At 35.3% G+C, this 20,556-nt stretch overlaps 3 protein-coding genes across 4 annotated transcripts; 2 read left to right on the top strand and 1 right to left on the bottom strand.

The window, feature by feature from the left end:
• Positions 1 to 893: 893 nt before the first annotated feature.
• On the bottom strand, positions 894 to 3,772 carry LOC132056166 (uncharacterized). Of its 2 annotated transcripts, none has more exons than XM_059448249.1 (3): positions 3,573 to 3,772; positions 2,700 to 2,861; positions 894 to 1,291 (listed from the first exon to the last, which is right to left on the bottom strand). In XM_059448249.1, exons 2-3 carry the CDS (start codon positions 2,845 to 2,847, stop codon positions 1,149 to 1,151), a joined length of 291 nt encoding a protein of 96 aa, XP_059304232.1. In that variant the 5' UTR covers positions 2,848 to 2,861; positions 3,573 to 3,772; the 3' UTR covers positions 894 to 1,148. The 2 variants fall into 2 exon arrangements, with proteins under 2 accessions (XP_059304232.1, XP_059304231.1); XM_059448248.1 differs by having other exon boundaries at positions 2,700 to 2,858; positions 3,573 to 3,769.
• Positions 3,773 to 4,513: 741 nt separating this feature from the next.
• Positions 4,514 to 8,251, top strand: LOC132057585 (uncharacterized). Its single transcript, XM_059450214.1, has 8 exons — positions 4,514 to 4,792; positions 4,837 to 4,972; positions 5,072 to 5,151; positions 5,220 to 5,601; positions 5,813 to 5,970; positions 6,076 to 6,306; positions 6,792 to 7,784; positions 8,234 to 8,251. Exons 1-8 carry the CDS (start codon positions 4,514 to 4,516, stop codon positions 8,249 to 8,251), a joined length of 2,277 nt encoding a protein of 758 aa, XP_059306197.1.
• An 8,118-nt stretch (positions 8,252 to 16,369) lies between these two features.
• LOC132056165 (uncharacterized) lies at positions 16,370 to 20,218 on the top strand. The gene is made up of 5 exons (XM_059448247.1): positions 16,370 to 16,607; positions 17,561 to 18,149; positions 18,699 to 19,105; positions 19,283 to 19,381; positions 19,845 to 20,218. The coding sequence occupies exons 1-5, from the start codon at positions 16,477 to 16,479 to the stop codon at positions 20,056 to 20,058; spliced, it is 1,440 nt and encodes a 479-aa protein (XP_059304230.1). The 5' UTR covers positions 16,370 to 16,476; the 3' UTR covers positions 20,059 to 20,218.
• The last annotated feature ends 338 nt before the right edge of the window (positions 20,219 to 20,556 follow it).

Raw genomic sequence — 20,556 nt, 5'->3', positions numbered from 1 at the left:
GTCTTTAATTTTTTCCCTTCAAATTGTTGGTCTTTAATTTTTGCTCTTCGCCTAATACCTCAAGATTCTGGGTTCGAATCCCGGTTCAGTCTAAAAAAAATCACAACGCAAAGGTTTGTAGCAAATTAGGCCTATTCGGGCAAAAGTTAGGCTTTAAGGCAGACTTTTTCCCAAACTTTACCTTGCAATTTTTTTTTTTTTTTTTTTTGCGGCGGGGGATTCGAACCCGGAACCCATGGGTTTTTAGGCAAAGGGTAAAAATTAAAGACCAACAATTTGAGGGGCAAAAATTAAAGACCAGTGCCTTTGAAGGCATTCCGCGCAAAAAAAAAAAAAAATGATGAGACGAGGGACAATTAGCACATAACAAAATCGCATGTGATTCTTAAGCTAGTAACGTTTTTTTTTCCCCCTCAAATCCACCTTCTTTCCAACAAGATCAGATCAATAGAATCTGAATCAGAACTTAGAACCATAGGCATCCAAAAGGAGAAGATTTTGGTTCATTACAGATCTAGAGTCTAAATATCTTCAAACACTCTGCGTTCATAACACGTCAGTCTTTAATCCATGTTTTACATAGTTTTGGGATTTTCGTCATCCATTTGGGTTTAGTGGGTTTAGTGTAAAACAAGCACACCTTGACAAAGTTCCAAACGAAAAGACCCAAAATCTGATGGAGAGGAACTAGCTTGTAAAGGATCAAACAAAGAAGTGATTATGCCAAGTAATTTGCTGGTTTAGAGTGAATAATAGATCCAGGCCACATCCGCTATTTCCTTAAACATATAACCTTGGAAGCTTAAGACAAATGATAATTCATTCCACACAAATATGTTTTTCCTCTTTGTAGTATATGACACAGAATTGGCTGTTGGGAGGAGAAAACATGAGACAGATTAAGCATCACTTCACAAGTGCTTGCAGCATTTTTACTCAATAGAAATTGATATAACAGTTCGCACCAAATAAAAAGGCCCTCAGTGAGAAAATAGTTTAGCATTTAAGCATGGGTCGTTCTCCCCTGGTTACCACGGGCAGCCACATGTGTGATGCCTGTGGAAGGAGAATGCTTAAAAAGTTGAGACGTGAATTAAATAGGACATCATGCTTCAGTTTTACATACTGATCTCTGAAGAAAAGCAACATCATCCCTTCTTGTCGTAGGCAGCTATGTTTTGTGGTTCACATTCAGGACTAAATAGACGAACTAGCAAAGCAGTGCTTGAGCTCATAGTAATAGCCCCACAAGTTGCCCATCTAAGACTTCTAGGAACTGTGATTCTAGGACCTGTATCATCAGGGTAGGAGATGCAATATCAGAAAAGAAAACACGTGCATAATCAAGATAAATTTCAAGTGTCAATTAATCTACAATAAGTTTTAGAGCTCATTACTAATCAACAAAGTCAAGGGTGAGGATTGAAAAGAGAAAATCACATGGAATTATAGAATGCGGAAATTGATGCAACAATCCTTTCATCTATCAAAGTCAAAAGTCATTCCAGCAGTCAATCAACTACTTTGAGGTGATGTTCAAAGATCAAAGCTGAGAATATCAAATACTTTCAGCACATGAAATTCCCAAGTCAATAGGATCCCGGTGACCTTTGTCTCTTCCTTGCTGCACTTTAGAGCTTTTCTAGCAGCAAAAGATCCAAATAAAGCAGAGCTCAATAAGAACCGAACTACTGCATATATGAACAGCCCACTAAGTCCACTGTCCCTTCTCTCTCTCCTTCCAGCCCGTCTCATCCGGCTTGCTTTCTTCTTTAACCTCGGGAGTATTTCTTATTCAATGACTAAGCAGAAGACAAGATAACAAGCCCAACTCGGCTGCCCAACTCCTCTCTTTCCCAACCCTTTGCCTCTACAACAACCAAGATATTGTGCCATCTATTGAACACAGAAGGATTCATTAGGCCCATCTTTATCCAAACAAATAGCTGACTGTTACTATATTGATCCACCCTTTAGTTTATACATTGGGGATGACAGTGAAGGAAGAAGGGCATAGGGTGGAAGCACATGAAGGAAGATTTAGAGCCTAGGAGCTGCAACTCTAAGCTCTTTTTTTTTTATTGTTGAGCTGCAACTCTTAAGTTTTTTTTTTTTTTTTTAAAAAAAAATTATTGCATAGGGGGTAGGGGATTACAATGTGGGGATTCAGGTAGCCAACCAACTGAGCTACTAGATCCCTTTAAATTAATGAAAAAGATGGTAAAAGAACTCTCGACAATCCACTTGCAGAGCAACAAGCTCAAGCAGCACTTCATCTTCAGAGAACATATCTTACCTTTAAGTTTTCTTTCTCAAACCAAAACTCCTACAATTGGCATTAAGCCTTTTTACTAATTGATAAACTATGCTACTCAATACCTGGAGATCTATCAAACAAGCACATTTTATCATTGTTGTAAATTTAGAGATTGAAACCTCATTTATTGCATTTCTCTTCTCGTATCCTACCCTCCCCAGACCCCACCTGTGGGATCACACTGGGTATGTTGTTGTTGTTGTTGTTGCATTTCTCTTCTCGTTATTTTCTTCATGCGAAAAACTGCATATTGAATTCCTAGGTCCAAATTAACACGATTACACGAAAACTCTTGAAATTTAAAAACAGCTCAAGAAAATGAAAGAATGAGGACAAGACATCAGGAGATTAAAAACAATCGAAGGAGAAATATATAACCAACCATAGTGCAATCGGCAAAGAATCCAGAATCCTAATGCTCCTCCGACAGAAAAAATCCCAGCTGTTTGTCTCATTAGCCTTGAGCAGGGTTTTGCATCTGATCTCATTAACTCTCCATCCGAATACCCAAGCATACGCCTCAAAGCCATTACCAGAAGCCCTGCTAAACATGAAGGACGTAAGAAAACCCAGCAAATGATAAAAGTACGAAAATTCAAACAGGAGGCAACCATTTTTTCCAAAGAGAGGGAAAAACTAGAAGAAAGAAAAAAAAAAAACATAGCAAAATGATTTCATGAAAGAACGATGACCCAAGGAATGAAATTCCGATATAATGAGACATAGTAAAACTTTAGTTTAGTTATAATTAATAAATTCAAATGAAGAGCTTAGTTGAGGCATTTTCACAAACACATTGATGGCAGTATATGAAACTTACTCAAGATCACAACCATGGTCCAAGGAATGAAATTCCGATATGATGAGACGTAGTAAAACTTCAGTTCAGTTAAAATTAATAAATTCAAATGAAGAGCTTAGGTGAGGCATTTTCACAAACACATTGATGACATTATGTGAAACTTCCTCGCAATCACCAACACGCAATTGAACCGGAAACAGAGGTGAGGATTGCAGCTACGGAAGGCTAATTTTAATGCATCAGCAGAATAACAGTTTTATGTCTATAAAAGAATTATCATATTACCAACAATACACCAGTCATTAGAAAAAAGAAAACTACATCCTCAAAATGGACATATACGATTACAACTTCATTACAAACTGATGGAGTAGTTCATTTAATGAAATGATTTTATAAAAATTCACTAAATACAAACAGTCACAATGAAAAGGGCAAAGTGAGGTAGCTTACAAGATCCAACTTTTCTTCCGTGTATATAGCTAACTCAGATACCGTTTTCTCTCTCGGTCGACCTGGTGGATATACTATCTTTTGGAGTTCTATTATTTTTATCTTTGCTTTTCGGCGCTGGAACTAGAAGAATGGTTTTGGGCCAAAAATACAAAGAACGGAAAGAGAAATAAGAAGCAGGTTCCGTTAGTACACTTCTTTAATTGCTAGAAGAAAGTGTGACTTTTAGCCACAACAGAAAAAAAAAAAAATCGTATACAAGTTGGTCACTTACATTGCCAAAAAAAAAAAAAACCCAAAACTTACATTACACAAAATATCCCAAAATTAATGAAATAACGAAATTACAAGCGAACCAGACTTCTTCAATGGAGTGTTAAACATCTCATTGACGAAGAAGAAGAGAGAAGCTTTGAAGAAAAAGAAGAGAGAAGCTCAGATAAAAGATTAGGCTTTGACTAATTTAGGACATAAAGCACTTAGGAACCGTCAAAGTGTTTTATGTGTTCCTTTGGACACGTGTCCATCATCACAACCATCAAAGCTTGTGTGTATGATGGATTAAATCGAGCCATTCAAATAAAGTTCCACAACAAATTGTCATCGGGAACTTTCTACACACTCACTTGACCAAAGACAAGGGAATAAATATTGTTATGGAAGATGACAGATCCACCAATAGAAATACTGCCAAATGTACAAATAGAAATAGGACAAATACAACCAATAGAAATAGGACAAAATGTAAATAGTTTAGATTATTCTTTCCAGTATTTTTCAATAGATACCCTGTATAAGTACATGTTCTATGAACAGATGAAATACACAGAAATTTTCTCCAATCATTATCATTACTTTCTTTCATGGTATCAGAGCAATGGTTGAAAATTTCTCTGTCAATCACTTATACTAAATCACCTATTCTAAACCTAAATAAAAAAATGGCTGATCTACAAGAAGAAACTATAGAAACAGTGAACAACACTAGAAATGTTGCAAACACTGACACAACTGTGATGAATCTCAATCATCCTTATCACCTTCATTCATCAGATGCTCCTGGAATGGGTTTGGTGAACAACCCTTTTGATGGAAGTGGTTATCAAGGCTGGAAGAGATCTGTTCTCATTGCTTTGTCAGCTAAAAACAAGCTGGGTTTCATCACGAGCACATCCTACACGATTCAACTTCATCATATTTGCAACCTTGGAGTAGGTGCGGTAATGATATAGTAACGTCTTGGCTACTTAACTCTCTTTCAAAGGAAATAGCAGATAGTGTGATCTATTCTAGGACTGCAAAAGAACTTTGGGTCAGTCTAGAACATAGATTCGGTCAAACTAATGGTGCTAAATTGTATCACTTGCAAAAGGAACTTAGCAGATTAGTACAGGGAACCAGTAATATTGTAGGCTATTTTACCAGGCTCAAAAGATTGTGGGATGAATTAGATTCACTAAACTGTGATGTTAAGTGTACTTGTATGTGTGCTTCTGAAGGCAAAGCTAAGTTTGAGAAATCACAGGAGAATGAGAAACTAATTCAGTTCCTCATGGGATTAAATGATTCATACTCACAGGCAAGGGGAAACATTCTCATGATGAACCCTTTACCTAACATCAATCATTCTTATTCTTAGTCTTGTAGGATGAAAACCAAAAGGAGACTTATATGAGCCCTTTAATTCCATCTGATTCATCTTCATTTATGGTTGGTGGTCAATACAAAAGGGGAAAACAACCTCAAAGTCTATCAAGTAACATTCAGAGGACAAACAACTATCCCAGGGTTAACAATCCACGACCAACATCAAGGTTCCCAAAACAGATTGCAAGGTTCAAAGGCAAGAAAAGCAAATATAATCCTAATGTATCTTATACTCACTATGGTAAAACAGGACATACAGTCAATGACTGTTACAGATTAATAGGATTTCCAGATGATTTTCAGTTCATAAATGAAAGGAACTACCAGGGGCAGATTAGAGGAAATAGTGCAATTGCTATGGATGAAGTAGATACTAACAATTGTGTTGATTTAAACGACCAATCGAATATTTCTAAGGATCGATCGATCAATTCATGAAGAATGAATTCATAAACATGTTCAAACAAATGAAGATGGAGCACACACCAAGCACCGATATGATTCCGAGATTAATGCAAATGTTGTGGCTGGTACAATGTTAAAATATTTTGGATCCTGTTTTTCAGTCTTTAATTCTAAAACTTGGATTATAGATTCAGGTGCTTCTGAGCACATGTGTTTTAATCCTACCTCTTTTACATCTATGTCAGTTCTTAAGGTTCCTCTAAACATAAATCTGCCTAACTCTCAAACTATTGTTGTCACTCATATAGGAAATGTTCCCATATTTTCTGATCTCACCTTGAATAATGTGCTTTATGTTCCAAGTTTCAGATACAATTTACTCTCAGTTTATAAGTTTTGTTGTTAATTCACATGCACTGTTTTCTTCACTTCTGATAATTGTTTCTTGCAGGGCCCTTTAATGAAGAGCCCACAAGTTTTTGGTGATGCAAGAGAAGGTCTCTACCTATTTCAGCCCAGCCTAGAGGAGTCTAGTATTAGGGATAATGTTTCTATTTCAAATGTTGTCAGTTCAAAGTCATTTCCAGTTTCAATTTCTTTTCCAGTATGTTCTAGTGTTTCTTCAAATGTAAAACTATGGCATATTAGACTTGGGCATTTGCCATTATCATCAATGAAAAATGTCAGTTTCCTTTCTATAATATTCCTTCTACTTCTGATTGTGTATGTGATGTTTGTCCACAAGCTAGGCAAGCTAGATTACCTTTTCTTATAAGTCATATCAGTTCTAAGTCTATTTTTTTATCTTATTCACATTGATACTTTGGGACCATGCAAAATTCCTACATATAATTAGTACAAATATTTCTTAACTATAGTAGATGATTATAGTATGGGAACTTGGACATATTTACTTGCCACAAAAAGTAATGCATTTTATGTGTTACAATGTTTTCTACAATTGGTTGAGAGGCAGTTTCACACTAAGGTAAAGAAAATAAGATCAGACAATGCCATGGAATTGGGGAAGAGTACAGTTGTCTCAAATTTTTTCACATCACAAGGGATTATTCATCATACTTCATGCGTTGCTACCCCACAACAAAATGGGTAGCTGAGAGGAAACATAGGCATTTGCTTGAAATTGCAAGAGCACTTATGTTTCAGTCCAAAGTTCCTATGGTTTACTGGGGTGAATGCATATTAACTGCTACATTTTTTATAAACAGGTTGCCTACCAAGGTTCTTCAAGGAAAAACACCTTATGATCTTCTTTTTGTTCACCCTCCATCCTATCATTTTCTGAGATGCTCTGGATGTCTCTGTTTTGCTGACACTTTGGCTCATGGGAGAGATAAGTTTCAACCAAGGGCAAAGAAGTGTATTTTCCTGGGTTGTCCTAGTAATCAAAAAGGATATAAGTTACTAGATTTTGACAGTAATAAGGTATTTATCTCTAGGGATGTTCATTTTTTTAAAGATATTTTTCCTTTTGCTACCCCAAATTTACCTTCTCCAACTATACTTCCTGATCCTACTTCCATTGATTCATTTTCTGGTAATCCTATTCTCTCTCAACCTATTCACAATCCTGATGATGTTTTTCCTACTGATCTTCCAGATTCCACTTTCTCTGATTCTTCCCACATTTCTCCTACTCCTTCACCTCCTATAAACTCAGAACACAACCCTGATGATGTTTTTCCTAGTGTTCTTCTAGATTCCACTCCTTCTACTTCCTCCCACAATTCTCCTACTCCTACTTTTCCTATATTTTCACCTCCTATCAACTCAAAACCTGTTTCACAACCAGACCCTTCTTTGAGATGGTCCGAAAGAACTAAGAAGGGCATTCTTCCTCATCACTTACATGACTTCATCTGCAACTCCATTTACTTAAGTAATGTTCCTGATTCTTGTTTTACATCTCCTGCTTCACCTCATTCTTTTTCCTTCACCTCTCTTTCTCTTCCTAATCAACTTCTCTTAAAATCAGTTTCTACAATCTTAGAACCTACCAGTTATCTTCAAGCTTCAACTCATCCTGGATGGAGACAGGCCATGAAAGATGAAATTAATGCCTTACAATCTAATGACACTTTGGAAGTGGCTGTTTTGCCTAAGGACAGAAAAGTTTTACCTTGTAAATGGGTTTACAAGGTAAAACAGCTTGCTGATGGTGTTGACACCCAATTTTTTCCCGCCTTCCCTAAATATTTATTTACATTTCTAGTATTTTTGGCATTTAAAAAAAAAATTAATTAGCTATTTATATTTACTATAATTATTAGCTTTTATTAATACCGGCGTTTCATCATCACGGTATTCTATATACTATACCACTATTATTATTATTATTATTATTATTATTATTATTATTATTATTATTATTGTTATTATTATTATTATTATTATTTATTGTTGTTACCAGTATTATTATAATTTGTGCTTTTTATCATTTCAGCATTTTTACCACCTTACGCACACGCATCGCATTTATGTTCGTGCAATTAAATAATAGCGTTTATTTACTAATATTATTGCGCGGCTATTACGACATAATATTTGTATCTGAGCACTAATAATTACATTTTTTTAATTTAATGCAGTCCATATTTAAGTCCTAAAACCATTTGGGCTATAAGCCAATTCATTAAAACCAGCCCATTTTAATACCCAGCCTAATCAATTATTTTCGGACCAGCCCATATAAAATTAACCTACCCAGCCCACCACCCTCACCCGACCCGGTTCTTCTTAAAAAAAAAAGGGAAATGAAACCCTACTGGTTTCATTCCCACTCTTCATCCGCCGCCCACCTTATTCCTCTCTCTCCCACGCTCCTCTCTCTCTCTTCTCTGCTTTCTCGACCAGAATGGCAAAACCCCAGAGCCCTTTCACCTTCCCTCAGCCTTGCACGGTCATTTCGGGGAAGGCAATTAATGCCTGTACCTTCTCCATCCAGATTCAACTCTTTGAAAAAGGTTTTCTTTTTGTTTTCTCCTTCTTTTTCTACTTGCATCTGAAATCCCTTAATGAGTTTCGTCGATTTGTGAGGTAAAATTTGTTTCATTTTCAGTTTCAAGGACCGTTCCTTTAATTGTTTTGTCTCTTTGTCTGAGTTGCGTCTGATCAATGACAGAGGGAAGATAGCTTTTGATTTGAAAAGATTTTCGATGAAAAGATCCCGCCCAAAAATCTGAAATCTTAGAGCAAAACCCTAGAAATTCCCCTATAAATAATCATTTTGTGAAGTCAGAAAAGGGGAGCTTTTTTTAGCGGCAGAAATTCCCCCTAGAGGTGAAAATCTGTTTTAGCCATCTTGCATCCTTGAAAAAAAAAATTAATTTCTTAGTCACAAAAGCTCCCTTCAACTGGCTAGAATTCCCTAAAATATTAATTCTATTGGCAGCTGCAATACGGGTCAGTGTCGAGTCATAAAAAAAAAATACTAAAATCCTGTTGTGTTCCTGCTTCGGGTATTCGTTTGAATTCGAGTATACGCAAGTTCGAATTTCGAAGTGTTTCGAGGTATATCGGAGATTCGACACCTCACTTCGCTGCACCCGAAGAAGGTAATTTCTCTTCCTTTAAACAATGTTGCCTATATTCGGGTCTACAAGCATGTCAATTTCGAGTGGTGTCTAAATCAGCTTGCTTCAGTTTATCTATGTGTTTGTTTATTTCATGTATGTTATGTGCTTGTCAATATTTGTGATAAATGGTTAAATTAATGATTAGTTTAGTATGGTTAACAGTTTTAACAGCATAAGCCGGTTCTGTTCTAGTTTAATATAGAGTCATCTAGTTATATGTTAGTTTAGTGGCTATTGCATAATCGCTTTAGTGTAGCCCAGTTCAGTTTGGGATTAGTTTTAATTATTGTTGTCGTGATTAGTCTTTAAGTACGTTATTAGTTCATGTGTTAGTTTGTTCAGTTTAGGTCTTAAGTGTTAGTTGTGCTTCATGTGTTTTGTTTAGTTTAATCATGCTTGGTTGATTTATATACATCTATTAGATGTATGTTTTAAAGTGTTTAGTCTTTATGTATTTAAGCAAGTACTAGTTAACTGTCTCAGTTGCTGTTGATGTTATATTTTACATGATGCTGTTAGGAATGGATTGGGGTATGTTGATGGCTAGTTTATGATGAGGTTAAATCGTGTAGAGGTACTTAAGAATGATTAAGGTTTGTTTGTTTGAAGCACGGTAATCTGGTGTTCTAAGCTAATTTAGCTATAAATTGGCATCTCTTTTAACTCAGTGTGGTCATCATCTTAAAAACTATCCATGTTTGCCTATATTTATGGGAGGTGATTTATAAAATATTGAATCTGTTTTGTGATGGATGAGTCTAAACTTTAAAAAAGATGGTGTGTGTCGGAAGTATCTTCCTCTATGGAACTTAGATATCCACTATTGATGACATTTAAGGGTATAGAAAGCATGCTAGGTTTGAACCTTGAGTTTAAATGATATTGTCATGATATTGATAATTAGTTCTTTGTGTATTTGCCTCAAAATATGTATAGTCGGAGGGCCTGTTTGGCTGGTAAATATGATACTGTTTGGCCAGTTGTTTTAACATCAAAATTGATTTAACGAGATTGCTTGGTTGTTATTTTATTCCCCCTGCTAGTGTATATAAGAAACTATACTAAATAGATATTGGTCCTAAAGACCAGGTTTCCTCTTGCTAGAAATAGGTTGACTACTTCTCTGTTTGATACTGTGAGTAGTGCACTCAATATTCTGTATATTGCTAGAGTTTGGTTAAAATTATTTGGAAGATTTGGTCTCACTTCGGGAGTAGATTTGTTCCAACAGTTGGTTTCCTTCACATGTCTAGCTAGGCTGTTTTTCTAGTTTGAGATGATCTCTGGCTGTTTTCTTCAGTTATTGTGCTATTAATTGAATAAATTTTCTCGTGTGGTATGTGTTAGAAAGTGAAGAGTTTTGTTTTCAGTCAGTTGTCTCTTTCTTTGCTGTTTAGTCTGAGGTTGTTTAAACTCTTAAGTTTGGGTCTGTTTTCAGTCAGTCGGCTCCTCTGCTTGTTTGGTCGGGTTGCAAGTATACTGAATTCTGATTATGTATATGTATGTATATCTTGAGTATTCTCTAGTTAATACATTGGTGGGGAGATTAAATTGGTCATTATGGATCAAGCTTAAACCCTCCCCGGTGTTAGCCATGCCTGGGATTCGTGAAATCCCTTGGAACTTGTGCAACATCGGGAGAACGGGGGCGAAAGCTTTCCAATATTGACCTTCTATATATCCCTATGGATGTGTATACATGAGATATACCTGAATATACAATATATATATACATAATCTATTGAATTGTCTTAAGTTTACATTTTATATGTTTGATATTCCATTTATTAGATACTAATTCGTTTCCTTTCATTTTTATGCATGACCTTCGCATACGAGTCCGAGGGACTCATCTTCCGCATTCGGTGTTGGGCCAAGGCCCAACGAAAATATTACTCCTCCTCTGTCCAGCTCAGTTCACAGCCAAGTGATAGGAAAAATCAAGTTCTGGGCCAAAAGCCCAAATAATAAAAAGCAACAGCAGCAGCCACATATGAGATTTATTGGGCCCAAGCCCAGTAGTAAAATGGAACTCAGCAGCAGCCCTTCTCTTAAAAAACGGGCTGGCCCAGACTTTTAGCCCTTTTTATTTTATTCTGTGCATCTAACTTGTATTATGCCACTAACCCTTTATCTTGTTTTTATTTTTCCTTAATTTAGATGAACTCTTAACAAATTAGTGGGATTTAGTTTTAGAAATGGGTAGTTAACTTAAGAAAAAATAAATAATTAATCCCATAAGATTTATCTTCTTCTTTTATATTTAAATTATTTATAGTATCCATAATATTCACCTCTAGAATAATTGATAATATTAATTCATGTTTTCAAATTTAAAGGAATTATATTTTATACTTATTATATTAATTTCAAAACATCATTAATATGCAAATATAAACTCAAATATATTCTTAAATAATTCCTTTAAGATTTATCAAGTTATACATGTTTTCTTTAAGTCGAGCATAGTTAATTAAAGGAGAAAGAAAACTCACTTTCTTTTTGCATCCCATTTACTAAGTCTTCTCTTAAAAACTATTATTTATATGCAAATTATTATATTTCGCAAGCTTTATTTTTATATATAGCATTATTTCTTCACGCTTTGGCAATATTTATAACTTCATTTTTAAATATCATTTTCTTTTATGCAAATCATTACATCTTCTATAAATCTACTTTAAATAGCATTACTGCATTTCCATTTAAAACCTTAATAACATTTATAAATATTATTTAAATAGCGTTATTATATTTTCTTTTAAAACTTTAGCAATATTTTCTAGTTTTATTTTAAAATAGCATTTAAAATCTTCTTTCACGCGAATCATCCTATATCAAAATGTATTATTTTTTTTTATTCAAAGTCTTAACCGCATTTATAAATCTTATTTGTAAAAGCATTTAAAATTTGTCTTTATGCTAAATCACTATGATTTCTACAAGTTAGTTTAAATAGTATATTTATACTTTCCTTTTACAATCTCAGCAATAAGTATAAGTCATTTTCTTGAAATTCAATCATCACTTTAAACCTAAATTAATTAACCTAAGTTTGATCGGATAACCGTAGTTAACGGATTCTAAAGGATGCCTAACCCCTTCCCTTTAGAATAATCTAGAACCCTTACCTAGAATTAAAATTAAGCAGACCATTAACAGAGGTATAATTAGGCTTTGCCTTAGTTAATAAAATAGGTGTCCTAATTCACCATTAAATTAATTAGGTGGCGACTCCTAAAATAAAGCAAAAATAGGACTCTCCAATATGTTGTACTCTACTTTAATCCGGTTTAAATGGGGTATAACAGATGGAACAATTGAGAGATTGAAATCTAGACTCGTTATTAGAGGAGATATTCAAAGGGAAGGGATCGATTTCAATGAAACCTTCTTCCAGTTGTTAAAATGACAACTATCAGATGCTTGTTGGCCATAGCAGCTAAAAAGAGTTGGCCCATTTCACAGTTTGATGTTAATAATGCGTTTTTGCAAGGGGATTTGCAAGAGGAAATCTACATGAAGTTCCCCCCTGGTTTGACTCCTCCTGCACCTAACATGGTTTGTAAACTCAAGAAATCCCTATATGTCTTAAAGCAAGCTTCTAGACAATGGTATGCTAAACTTGCTGGAGCTTTCAGTTTAAAGGGATTTACAGCTTCATTAAATGATTATTCTTTGTTTTTTAAGCATACCGGGGAATCTATATCGATAGTTACAGTTTATGTGGATGACATTCTTATTGCAGAAGATGTTTATCAAGAGATTGCAGATCTTAAATCTTTTCTACACTCCGAGTTCAAAATCAAAGATCTTGGTGCTTTACATTATTTTTTAGGAATGGAAGTGTTAAGGGAAGATCAAGGAATCATAGTTAGTCAAAGCAAGTATACCTCTGATTTGTTGACAGAGGTTAATGTTTCTTACCTTGCTGCAGTTTCATCTCCTATGGACCCTTCTATCAGATTATCTGTAGGATCCGACTCAATACAAACATCTTATTGGAAAGTTAAACTATCTAACACATACTCGACCGGATTTATGTTTTGCTGTGCTAACCCTAAGTCAATTTATGCACAATCCTACTATGGATCATTTCAATGCTGGAATGAGAGTTGTTAGATACCTGAAGAAGCACCCTAATCACGGTTTGTTCATGAGTTTACCCCCATCATTATCTCTTGTTACCTTTTACGATGCCGACTAGGCTTCCTGTCATGATTCTCGGCGATCCATCAGTGGCTTCTTTATAAGCTTAGGTGGCTCACCCATTTCTTGGAAATCCAAGAAACAACCCTCAGTGTCTTTGTCATCCACCGAAGACGAATATAGATCGATGCGGCGTTTAGTCATAGAACTCACTTGGTTGGCTCGCCTCCTATCAGATCTGTCCATTCCTCCACCTCTTCCGATCCCGGTGCACTCAGATAGTCAGGCTGCTTTTTATATCGCTCGGAATCCTGTATTTCACGAGCGTATGAAGCACGTAGAGCTCAATTGCCACTTTGTGAGGCAACAATATCTCTCTAGGCTTACCTCCTTATCACATGTTCCTTCCAAGCATCAACTCGCCAACATCTTCACAAAGAGTTTATCTAGACCTTCGCATCATCAAAATCTTCACAAGTTGGGTCTCCTTACACTCCCTTCCAACTTGAGGGGGGATGATGGAATAACGAAATTACAAGCGAACCAGACTTCTTCAATAGAGTGTTCAACATCTCATTGAAGAAGAAGAAGAAGAAGAAGAAGAAGAAGAAGAAGAAGAAGAAGAAGAAGAAGAAGAAGAAGAAGAAGAAGAAGAAGAGAGAAGCTTTGAAGAAAAAGAAGAGAGAAGCTCAAATAAAAGATTAAGGCTTTGACTGATTTAGGACATAAAGCACTTAGGAACCGTCAAAGTGTTTTATGTGTTCCTTTGGACACGTGTCCATCATCACAACCATCAAAGCTTGTGTATGATGGATTAAATCTGAGCCATTCAAACAGTGTCCACAACAGCTGTCATCAGGAACTTTCTACACACTCACTTGACCAGCACAAGGGAATAAATATTGTTATGGAAGATGACAGATCCACCAATAGAAATACTGCCAAATGTACAAATAGAAACAAGACAAATACAACCAATAGAAATAGGACAAAATATAAATAGTTTAGATTATTCTTTCCAGTATTTTTCAATAGATATCTTGTATAAATACATGTTCTATGAACAGATGAAATACACAGAAATTTTCTCCAATCATTAATCATTACTTTCTTTCAAAAATATACAAACATATACAAATATATGCAGACATATACAAACATATACAGACACTTATACCAATATATACCAACATCTATAAACATATATACAAAGGCAGAGAAAGAGAGTGAGAGAGAGAGAGAAAAGTTTGGGTCACTTTTTGTAAGAATTAAAAAATGGGTCAATTTTGGTAAAGATTGTTGCCCCAATGAACATACAGTGTAATTTTTTCAAAAAAAATTATCTCATAATAAGTGTCACCTTATTAAATGAAGACATACATTGACTAGTTTTTTCCAATTCTATCCGTAGACAAAACTAACAAGTTAAAGTAACATCTAAATGATAATTGAAAAAGCCACATAGTAACTTGGTATTGTTGGATTCCCAATGTCAAAAGGATTACTACTTGTGCATGCTCTAATCAAGAGAAAAAAGTAATTTATTTTTATTATATAAAGGTAATTTAGTAAACTTCACATAGTCTTATTGTTTTCTTAATGTGCGTGTTTTTTGCTAAGAGGACACTTGTTATGAGGCAGAGGGAGTACAATGGTAGAAGTTATTATAGTTTTTAATAAGCAGTTCGGGTCAATTAGGTCGAATTTAGGATGGGTTAGTCCTAATTTAATTTAAATATTTTTTTCTAAAAATTTATAGCTGCTACAAGTATCCAAAATTTTATTTTCTGTTAAAATGACCATAAAAGTTTTTTTTTCTTAAAAAGACATTCTGATCAATCATTAATCAAATCAAAGTTGAGTACATCGTGAATCAAAGATGGGGATCTAGTATCCACTCCATAGCATCGGACATAGAACTCGAAGCTCGAACTAACATATGAGCACACTGGTTCGCTGATCTTTTGACAAAAGACAAATAAATAGAAGTAAATTCACACATGAGTGTTTTACAATCATGAATAATAACATCAAAATAAGAGTTGTTGCCGCAAGATTTCTTCAACGCTTGTTTAACCAAAAGGCTGTCAATCTCCACAATAATAGGTGTTGATGTAAAGTGATTCTTTAGCCAGCTTAGTGCTTCATGAACACCCAAATCCTTGGTCATGAGTGAGTCATCTGGCATATTTGACCGACTAGAGAAACCTCTTATAAAGTTTCCATGAGAATCCCGGACTAGCGTACCGACTCCTGCTACTCCCGAAGCAAAGATCAAAAGAAGCATCAATGTTGCATTTAAGACTATTGTCATTTCACTATATGATTGGAAGTAGCCGTTCTTGCCTTAGTCCATTCCTGCCAAAATCGGGTTGCCTTTTGGATAACAACTTCGGGTTGCACAAATTTCCCTGCCACACAAGACTATTTCTAGCATTCTAAAGTTCCCAAAGAATCATAGTGACCATAGAAGTTAACTAGGTAGAATTGAATGATTTTTGAAAATAAAATAAAGTTGAATAACGATGACGACAATTACAATAATTAAGTGACCATCTAGACTTCTAACTCAGGAATATATACCTAGCGGGATTGAAACACAACACCTCACAATTTGAACCCTTCAGACCACTCCAACAGAGACTGTGCTTGCACCTAACAGGTTCAAATTATTACTTCTATAAACATTTTCTCTATTTTAAATATTATTTACCAGTATACATAGTAAAATTATATGTAGGAGTAGAAATACTCATTTATATAAAATAAAATTATAAAATAGTAACTAATTCATTTAATAAGCTGTTGAATAATTTAAGACGGACATCCACTGTAATAAATACTGAATTAATAAGAGACGAATTATCGTTTGATTAATTGGACTTTCTTAGGGTATGGTGCCAGAAATCCAAGGCAAGAGATGCGCCACGTAGATTTCGAGATTATTTCCCGCCATTTTATTACTCCCGCGTAAATCACACCGTTAATATATAAAGTCAGAAACTGACATGCCCAACAACTTTCCCAATTGTTGAATTGCCGACCCATTTGATAACCCGAATTATTTCCCTCTTCATTTTTTCCCAATCTGAAGTTTCAAAATTCAAATGGCGCCGGAGAAATTGACGGAGTACGAACGGCGAAGGATTGAGAATATAAAGCGGAATGAAGAAATGCTAGCCGCCCTTAAGATTCAGTCCCGAGTTTCCGAACTTTCCGCTGTCACTAAGCGTCCAAGGTTTTTTTTTTTTTTTTTTTTAATTTTTTGTACTTCCTGAGTCTCAATTTAAGTGTCTTAGTTTGACTGAGAATAAAGACTTTTGAATGTTATAGTCCTAAATTAAAGATGTATGTAATGCACTATGTAAAATGTTTTTTGGATCTTGTAGTTTTAAACTTGCCACGTAACATGTTTGAATTGTCGACTTACGAAATATTGAAAAAGACATCCCGTTCAGGACAGCCTAAAAATGGAAGTAAGACACGTAAATTGGGAAGTAGGGAGTGACTTTGTTTTGAAGTTGGCGGGCTTGGCTCCCGTTGGCCATAGATTTTGAAGTTGAAACTTAAAATTTGAAGTTTTGTGGGTGGATTGAAATTTCTCTCAAAACTAGTCTAAGCCAGTTTTTGAAACTTGAAAATATTTTGAAGATAAATTTTCAACATTTGATCAAATTTCATGGCTAAACAGATATTTGAAGATAAATTTTCAAAATCTTATCTAAAATCTATGGCCAGAGGCTGAAACGCTAGCCAAGTGTAAGATGGTTTCAATCACCAAACTATATTGTTCTAAAAGGTTGCATCTTTTCGAGTTAACTATATTATTTTGACGCACATGGTTTTGTTTGTTGCTTTTTGTTTTTTTATTTTCGAGAGGAGGGGAAAAAGTTTTCAACTTTTATTGCTCTGATGTATTTCCAAATTTATTTGTAAAATACAAATGAATTACTATCAACAATTGAAAAGGAATACGATATTCATGTTTGTTTGTTTCTATTATCTGTTGGAGGAGTCAACTAGTTGTTCCTGTGCATTTTGTGTGCTTCTTTACCCTTCTGAACGAGGTAAAAGCAGGCATATGTATAATGTTAGCTCGTCTTTTCTATGTATTAATGCATATGTTAAATGAGTGTTTTCTGTAGTTTATTTGTGCGCGCAAGTAAATTAGCCATTTGTTTGACATGGCAGAGCTCAAAGTAAATCATATCAGGCAAGTCCACAGAAGAAACAGAAGTCTAAATCACCAGTTGTGCTGCGGCGGTCTCTCAGGACTAAAGGTATACCACCGGATTCTTCTACAGCTGGTGGGATAAAAGATGATTCTGATGATCTCCCAGATAGGATAGCACCTAACAAGTACTCACAACCCGCACCCAAAAAGTCACCGCGAGAACCTATTCCCATAAGTATGAGAGATGCATATAGTGGTGACTTTGATGTATCAAATCAAAGATTGATTGAAACAATTAAGGATTTCTCCCACAAGATTGACGATGGGGATGACCGAATAGAGAAAAGAAAGGCTTCTGGTACAGTTCATTTGGAATCATTGAGGTTGGAACCAGACAACATAGCACGTGTTGTGCCAGGAAGAATATTAAATGTGCGGTTTTTCCCCACCAACAATGTTCGAATGGTTGCTGTAGGGAACAAATTTGGCAATATAGGTTTCTGGAATGTTGATGCTCCACAGGAGGATGGAGATGGGATTTATTTGTATCATCCTCATTCAGGGCCAGTTTCAGGGATAGTCATGGACCCTTTTTCTGCGTCAAAGGTATGGTTAATTTTCGCCTTAAGAGTGATAAACTGCTACCTGTCTTGGAATTTTCTTACTTGGATGGCCATTTCCTTCCAGATACAGTAATTAGAACATATGTGCTAAAAAGGCTGATACCTTTGCTTCTTACATTGACCTTTTTTTCATATGGCTAGGTATAGTGTGTTCATGTTAACAGAAACTTGTAGAAGGCCAAAGTATTTTGATGAAAATGCATGCTTTAGAGAGCAAACAAACTTAGAAAATTGCAGCTGTGTTTATTACCTTTACAAGTTTATGCCGGTATCGTGTGATTTGGTTTATGCAATAATGCATTTTACTGTGTTTATTGCTTGTCTTTATATGGCTATTGTAACTGCTTTCTTGCTGTGCTGCTTTATGCTGAGAAGGGCTTCTTGTAATGCTGACCAATACCGTTAAGAGTAAACATATGGAAAAAGACTTGACTAATAGGCATTTTGGTTTTACAGGTTTGGATAAGGCGTCATGAGTGACGAACAGCTCTAGATATGTGTATTTGAATTACTCTTGCCTTTTCTTTTGCAGATGTTCACTTCTTGCTATGATGGATTTATCAGGGTGATGGACATAGAAAAGGAAATGTTCGATTTGGCATATTTGAGTGAGCATCCCATATTTTCCATATCTCAGTGGCCACATGATATGAATTCCATATATTATGGTGAAGGCAGTGGGGAACTTGGTATTTGCGATCTCAGGGCAGGAAAATCTTCAGTATCATGGAAATTGCATGAAGAAAGGATTAACACAATAGATTTTACCTCAGAAAACTGTAATATTATGGCAACAAGTTCTACAGATGGTAGTGCATGCATTTGGGATTTGAGAAAAGTTAGTGCACATAAACCAAAATCTTTGCAAACTGTCCGCCACAAAAGAGCAGTGCACTCGGCTTACTTTTCACCTTCTGGAAGGTTTCTTGCCACAACAAGGTATTTACGTTATGCCCATTCTTATAGATAATATTGTATATTGTGGATAGTTGAGAAAATTTAAAGTTTAGTATTTATGTATCTTAAATTTTTAGCGGCGTTGATTACTTCTATTATCAGTGCTGTAGCAGATGTTGGCATGACTTATTCTTTTTCTTTTTATTTCGGTTCGTGCAGTATTGATAATACTGTTGGTTTGTTGAGTGGCGCTAATTATGAAGATACATCTATGGTCTCCCATTTTAATCATACAAACAGATGGATTTCCTCATTCAGGTATAGCTAGTCCCTTAAAAGCAAATTTTAACATTTTAATTTATGTTATGAGTTACATTACCATCTCCCCGAAGCATTTAATGTAGTGATGTATTTTATTTTATTTTAAAGTGCAGAAGCTATTGTTCATAGTTATTCTACTTTCTCTTATACATTGATGTGAAATTGAGATAATTTGTTACAAGCTCTATAAGTTCTTCTCCTTTGAGCATCTAGTTTAAGCGACAGAGCAACTGAAAGCTTATTCCTCCTTTTTGAGATATCACCTTGAGCAGGAAAAAAAGTTTTCTTAAAGTTTACTTGTACTCTGTTCCATTTTGTGCTGGTTAGACAGGCAGTTGGGTGTGTGCATATATTCCGAAGTTAATAGGCCTATTATTTACATTCTACTTCTCACTTATGCATGCTTAGTCATCATAGACTAACAGCATTATTTTCTATATATGTTCACTTGGGGAAGCAGAGGAATATGGGGTTGGGATGATTCCTACATCTACATTGGCAATATGCAAAGAGGAGTTGATGTAATCTCGGTAGCTGACAAGAAACTTGATTTTACCTTACGAAGCGAACACATGACTGCTATTCCATGCCGTTTTGATGCACATCAAGACAAAGTTGGAATGCTTGCAGGGGCTACAAGCGGTGGACAGGTATATATCTGGACGGCATCTTAAGTTGGTGCCTATAGATCCTAGTAAATTTGTGATCATGGAGGCAGAGTTGCCCTTTCCCATCTGACTAATGTGCATTTTGTGAAAGGACAATAAACGGTTTACCTTTAGGTTTTTGTGGAATCTTGTTGTAGCTCACATTGATAGTTGTTCATTATGTTTCTAAAGGGCCAATTTAGTTTGGATTGGCTTATAAGTTCTATGGCCAATTTTAGTATTAATTGGTTTGTTTGGCCCATATCAACAAAAAATAAGTTATACACCAACTTATTTTTTTTGGGGTTATATCCAAACAGGCTCTTAGTATCCCATATCAACATTGGTTATAATTTCTTGGTTTGTGATTACCTGGTATTGCTGAGACCATCTTTAAAGCTATATTCACTACTTACCAAAACCCTTGTGTTGCATGTTCGGACTCCGAAAGCCTTTTACAAACTGTGTATGTTATTGGAAGCTTTTTATCAACCAACAACACAACTTGTAATATCCCGGTTAGCC

Source organism: Lycium ferocissimum, chromosome 5, assembly GCF_029784015.1.
Source record: "Lycium ferocissimum isolate CSIRO_LF1 chromosome 5, AGI_CSIRO_Lferr_CH_V1, whole genome shotgun sequence".
NCBI classification, from domain to species: domain Eukaryota; kingdom Viridiplantae; phylum Streptophyta; class Magnoliopsida; order Solanales; family Solanaceae; genus Lycium; species Lycium ferocissimum.
The sequence above is the reverse complement of the archived record's forward strand: the minus strand, read 5'-3'. Positions and strand labels throughout refer to the sequence as shown.

Coding starts and splice junctions, on each gene's coding strand:
- LOC132056165 (XM_059448247.1), top strand. CDS start 16,477: ATGGCGCCGGAGAAATTGACGGAGTACGAACGGCGAAGGATTGAGAAT. Junction 18,150..18,698: donor ACCCTTTTTCTGCGTCAAAG/GTATGGTTAATT, acceptor TTTCTTTTGCAG/ATGTTCACTTCTTGCTATGA. Junction 19,106..19,282: donor AGGTTTCTTGCCACAACAAG/GTATTTACGTTA, acceptor CGGTTCGTGCAG/TATTGATAATACTGTTGGTT.
- LOC132057585 (XM_059450214.1), top strand. CDS start 4,514: ATGGCTGATCTACAAGAAGAAACTATAGAAACAGTGAACAACACTAGA. Junction 4,793..4,836: donor GCAACCTTGGAGTAGGTGCG/GTAATGATATAG, acceptor TCTCTTTCAAAG/GAAATAGCAGATAGTGTGAT. Junction 6,307..6,791: donor CATTATCATCAATGAAAAAT/GTCAGTTTCCTT, acceptor CTTATGTTTCAG/TCCAAAGTTCCTATGGTTTA.
- LOC132056166 (XM_059448249.1), bottom strand. CDS start 2,847: ATGGCTTTGAGGCGTATGCTTGGGTATTCGGATGGAGAGTTAATGAGA. Junction 1,292..2,699: donor TCTTTGCCGATTGCACTATG/GTTGGTTATATA, acceptor CTGATGATACAG/GTCCTAGAATCACAGTTCCT.